At 37.1% G+C, this 5,677-nt stretch overlaps 1 protein-coding gene across 2 annotated transcripts; it reads right to left on the bottom strand.

Moving 5' to 3' along the window:
* Nucleotides 1-244: 244 nt before the first annotated feature.
* Nucleotides 245-2,727, bottom strand: LOC145043790 (uncharacterized). 2 transcript variants are annotated; one of them, XM_078992542.1, is made up of 3 exons: nucleotides 2,577-2,718; nucleotides 2,305-2,397; nucleotides 245-1,957 (listed from the first exon to the last, which is right to left on the bottom strand). In XM_078992542.1, the coding sequence occupies exons 2-3, from the start codon at nucleotides 2,366-2,368 to the stop codon at nucleotides 378-380; spliced, it is 1,644 nt and encodes a 547-aa protein (XP_078848668.1). In that variant the 5' UTR covers nucleotides 2,369-2,397; nucleotides 2,577-2,718; the 3' UTR covers nucleotides 245-377. The 2 variants fall into 2 exon arrangements, with proteins under 2 accessions (XP_078848668.1, XP_078848669.1); XM_078992543.1 differs by lacking the exon at nucleotides 2,305-2,397 and having other exon boundaries at nucleotides 2,577-2,727.
* Nucleotides 2,728-5,677: the final 2,950 nt, after the last annotated feature.

Below are 5,677 nucleotides of genomic sequence, written 5' to 3'. Positions count from 1 at the left end.
CCAAAATACTATCAAAGGGTAAAAGTAAAACCGACATTTTGGGCCAAACATGAGACTTTTTATGGCTTTATCCCCCATACACAAACTACAGTTACATTCCAATCCAAAATGGTAGTAAACTTTAGTTCGTCAATATATCATCACAATTTAAGTTAAAGATAATGTTAGATAAAAAGTATCATACACGTTTTTACATATGTTTGTAACACATTTTTGCAAGGATCGTATCATTAGGTGTAAAATATTTAGCGAAAATAGGTTTGTATGTGATTAAGTTAAAATATAAGTATATGTCTAAATGTGTCTGAAACAAATAAGGATATTACAAAGATTAAAACAGGAAATAGTAAAACAAATAACCCAACCATAGACGATCATTAACACCAGTATAGTTTGAAGTGCATGTTCCCATGTAGAAAGCTTCTCGGACAATCTGTTAGGGTTTCCCATTTTTTGTGGCGTCTTATTTGAACATCTTTCAGATGATGAGACCAAAATGTGGTTCCTGTCGTCATCTCGCTCAGCATCACACTGCAAAAGTGATTATTGTATTCATCCATCATGTCTCGCTTTGCATATACGTGTTTGGGATGGCAAATCTTAAAGAATGCATCAAAAAATGGGGATCGGTCCGACAGGCAATCGTCCTCAACTGTTTGAAACTCGAATTTTTGCACGTTCGTAGCAGGAGGAAAGAGGAGCCTTGTTCTCAGATCCTCGATGTCAATGTCGAATGGCAGCTTAGAGTTGTTCCTAGTTGTTAGACGAAGATCGCACTTTTGTGATAAAGTGAGGGCTTCCCTCATCTTAAGAAAAAAGTCAGCATCAACAGGAAGGTTGAGAGAGAGTGAAAGCTTAATATACCAGAGAGATGAATCCGGAAACAAGAGACTAGGCAACATGTCGCCATGAAAGTCGAAAAAAAGTAATTTTGGAGCATGCACTTGTACATCGATAAGGCTTTTTGGGCACGACTGCAAGGACAATCTCTTGATTGAAGCACATGTGAAATGGAAGCTTCCCAACATCCAAGATGTCAGATAAAGCGTCAAACACATGAGAAAGGGAAATCCTGATTTGATCATGTCCAGACCCGCGTTGTCCGCTATCACACCACCTAACATTAAGTGTGTCACATTGCTTCCTAATGATATCGAATGTGCATTTGAGTTGAATGGAAAAGGGTGTGGGTCCCACAATCGTGCTGAATGAAATAAGTCGTAGCTAAAAACACCAAGATTTGGGACATCACGAATTTCCAAGGAAGTAGATTGCCAACCATCTAAACCTATACTTAATGCGTAAAGACAAGGAAGGTTTATAACCTTGATCGTCTTGAACCCCTCGCAAGAATCAGAGTATATATTTGAAAGCTCTATCTTCACAAGCAAGCTACAAGACGACAATATGAGATTGAGTGTCTCTTCACTTATGCACACACCATCCAAGTGCAGTTCTCGTAGGGACACACACTTGATCACAGGATGATGGCTCGTCGTCATGCGAACGGAAACGGTCCCTCGCGAACCTAAAACTCTTAGCGTAGTTAGGTTCTCACCCAAGAGTATCTCGTCTGGCAGTGTAAACAAGGCACACACACTCGAAGGGAATATTGAGAGGAAAATCTTTTTAAGACAAGTTTTGGTTGACACGGAGCGTATCCATTTTTCAGCATGAGAAGCCAACTCCTGGTTCTTAATGTCGATAACAAGCTCAAACAATTGGATTGGTATACTGTCACGGAGATACCTTATCAGAGTGCGTTCCACATCCACTAACTTCATACTCATTCCTCTTCGTTCGTTGAGAACATAAAACCTGAGGGTAGGGATGGTTGACCAAGCGTGTAGCCATGACTTGGACAACACGCACGTGCGGGCTGCTTCTTCTATGGGCAACCGTGATTGTATGTGATGCATCAACTCCGCAACATCTTCTACTTCTCGTTTCATCATCCCTACAAACACATAAATAACAACACATCATCAGCTTTCCACATCTTATCTTATATATACTGATATACATACATACATATATATATATATCAAACTAAAACTAAAACAGTAACGCCATCCAAACAAAAAAATTGCACATACAAATCAAATAAAAAATAACTCGGATTGATTGCTAACACCAGATTTACATATCCATCCATAGATAGTCTCTACAGATTTTAAGAGTTTTGTCTTCCAGTTTACTATATATGCAGCAATAGGAATTAATCAGAAACAAAAGCCTATAAGACACTGCTTGAAACTATGTTTGCCTGCACAATTAGTCTTACAAGCATACAAAAACTCTTACGGTTTAATTCGGTGAATTCCCGTCCAGGGGGTGAAGACCGGGGATATGATGTTGACCCAACCATGAATTAAATCTACCAACTGCTTTAAATCTCTTCAAAACCACATAAAGTTTCAAAATTTTCTCGAGAACTCCGAACTTATAATAAGAAAAAACACAATCTTGTAATTTCCAGTTTAGTCGCTGTAGTTTATGCATCAGATTGTTCAAATCGAGTATTGATACGCATCAAACAGCAGACAACAAGATTGAAAACCAATCGGAGGGTTTACCTGATACCAAAAATGGAGAGACAAACAGCAGCAGCAGGCGGTTCGTCAAGCATTATAATTCATGATGATGAACTAGGGTTCATGTTTTATTTCTACTCCTCGTGCGTGCATCTAGATTCTAGTTATAAATTGTGTTTACTATTTTCAATTGGGCGAGATCATTCTTAGAGTATATTACAGTTTTAGTCCCTGAGGGAGTGACGGTTCATGTTTCTATAGTTTTATTTTTGTTTATTTTTGCTTTTGTTTTTTTTTTTTTTGAATTTGATACCAAACATTAGGGATGGCAAAAGAAACCGAACCCGATGGTGAAAACCGAAAACTGACATATTAGGGTCGGGTTTGGGGTCGGGATCGGGTTTGGTATGCTTTTAGAAAATTTTCACGGGTTTGGTTACGGGGACGGTAAACAAAATACTCGTCCCGATTACCCGAAATCAAAACCAAAACCGAAACCCGTTACCTGAAACCATTAATATGATTATATATATATATATATATATATATATATATATATATATATATATATATATATATATATATATATATATATATATATATATATATATATTATGTTCTTTGAGTTATCTTCTTTGTTGTGAACGATATAAAGATAATTTCTTGAGATAGCTTCGTGTTTATTTGTAATGTTAGTGTTTTGACATTTTTTTATTCATATTACTTAGAGTAATAGTGATATTATGGTTTATGAATGTTAGTGTCTTTATTGTTTTTGTTGCCACTAGTAACCACTTATGTATCAGAACAAATATATATGCTCTTAGTAGTTTTGTAAATTATCAAAATTATTTTGGATATGAATTTATGTTTGCATCACTAAGTCTAATGGTTTGTATTCTCATTTCATCAAAATTATTTTTAATTTGAATGTTAAACAGGGATACCCGCAGACCCGATAGTGTTTGGTAAACGGATACCCGTTGGAAATCGAGCCGGTGATGGGATCGATTTTCATATTCGGGGACGGGGGCGGGATTACCAAAACCCGTCCCAAAACCGCCCCGTTGCCATCCCTACCAAACATCTTTATGTTTCAAAATCCATCAATTTGGATCCCTTCATCCCTTCCATTAAACGTTATGTTTATAACCTTGCTTTTGTATCTTTTATCTTTTGTATTTTCTTAATAAAATATATGGCCCCCCTATCCCACCTCCTCCTTTAAAATTATGGTGAAACCATATCCATAGCAAGTTACCTATTTCGTAACCTTCTTTAAATTTTAAATTTAGTCGTGGAAGACTCTTTAACCAAAACCAAAGTCGAAGAAGAGTTATGATCCACCCTAATCCCATAAGATCTAGTATGCAAGAAACAAAGAATTACTATATTATAATTATATGTTAATCTTTGGGATCACACGTGAAAGCATTAAAAGGATGTGAAAATAAATAATATATTTATAGGTGATAAAGTAATTATTAAGGAAAATGACTTCAGGCTGGTTGGAATGATGTCATACTTGCCACAATCCACATGAACGTTATGTCGGTTTTGTCACACTTTAGCCAAAATTTATCTTTACATGACGTGAATTGTCACAATTGATATATTATTTTTTTTTCTAAAATTAATTAATATAAAAAATAAACATTTCAAAAATATATTTTTTTTAAATCTTAAATTTCATTAAACTTAAACAAATTACAACACATTAAAAAAATAGAATTTCAAATTACAGACATAGAAATTTAAATAACGAAACCATGAAAATAAAATAACGAAACCTAGATGTTATATTTTTTCGCAACCTCCTTTTTTGCTTTTATTGTCATTTTTTTCACGTCTCGTGAGAGCGCTCATGTCTCTCATTAAGATCGTCATGACACGATTTTTTTCTTTCTCTTGTGCGACCGCCAAATACTGTTCAAAGACGACTTCAAGTTATCCATTTTGGTTGTTAGTTGGTCGATGTCACTTGAAGCATTTCCCGAACCACTTGCCCACCGCTTTTCTCTTTCGTTTGGCTTGGTCTCTTCTTCCCATGGGACGAGGGGCTCTTGGAGCCTCAAAATGCTCCTCCTCATTGAGGTCAATCCTAACATGCGTATATGTAACACCTGTTCAATGTATTATTTAATTTATCTAATTTTTAGGGTTTTGTGCATGGACTCGGCGAGTTGGGGAGCTCCAACTCATCGAGTAGAGACATTTATATGGACGCAGGGGTTAGACCCTACATGACGAGTGGGAAGGCTCCGACTCGACGAGTAGGCGTTGTAAAGAGAAACCCTAATTTTCAGGGGCTTGTGCCCTATTTAAAGAACTTATGGCTCATTTGCAGCCTCTTATATCGTTCCTACAGCCACAGAAACCCTAGTTTGAGTATTGCACCTTCTTGAGTGAGAGAGAGAGAGAGAGAGAGCTTTTGAGAGTGATTTTGGTGTTGTGAAGGATTTTGGAGCTTGAAGAAGAAGGAGCAAGGAAAGAAGCAGTAGATCTGACATCTACTCTATATTGGCAACCATATTGCGGTATAAAGTCACTATCTTGATCTTTAGTTGCTTAGATCCCTTTTCTTTGAAGCAAATGGTCACCTTTGGTGCCAAAAAGGATGTCATACTCTGATTTAGTCTTATTACAAGGATAGGATTCCAGATCTGGACATCTCTAGGTCCCCAATGACATAAAGTTGCTCAATTAACCCAACTTAGAACCTTTCCATGCACTAAAACCTTGTGGGAAGCTTAGTTTTGATGTTTTAGCCTTGAGAGGCCTTGCATGCATGTAAAGTTTGCAACTTTACGTGGTAACTACACTAGGAGAGGTTGGATCTGAAGTTTGGGACCTTGGATCTCACTGGAAAGGACTGAACCGAAAAGTACTAAAGGAACTCGTCGAGTCCATTAGTTGACTCGAAGAGTCGGGTAGGGTTTACCCGTTTTATGGGATTTTCAAGTGATTATGTCAGGAGATGGAGTATTCAATTTACATGGGTTTTCGGTTCTCTGGACATTGAGGAACTCGACGAGTTACACAGGTAACTTGGCGAGTTGAGGAATCACTTAGGAAACTCGACGAGTTGTTGGATGCACTCTACGAGTTGAGATCAACTGTAACACCAGCAAAAATTAGGTCAA

This window comes from Lactuca saligna, chromosome 4, assembly GCF_052625555.1.
Source record: "Lactuca saligna cultivar CGN05327 chromosome 4, ASM5262555v1, whole genome shotgun sequence".
NCBI lineage: Eukaryota > Viridiplantae > Streptophyta > Magnoliopsida > Asterales > Asteraceae > Lactuca > Lactuca saligna.
This window is presented reverse-complemented; position numbering and strand designations above follow the sequence as displayed.

Coding starts and splice junctions, on each gene's coding strand:
- LOC145043790 (XM_078992542.1), bottom strand. CDS start 2,368: ATGGTTGGGTCAACATCATATCCCCGGTCTTCACCCCCTGGACGGGAA. Junction 1,958..2,304: donor GGAATTCACCGAATTAAACC/GTAAGAGTTTTT, acceptor ATGTGTTTGTAG/GGATGATGAAACGAGAAGTA.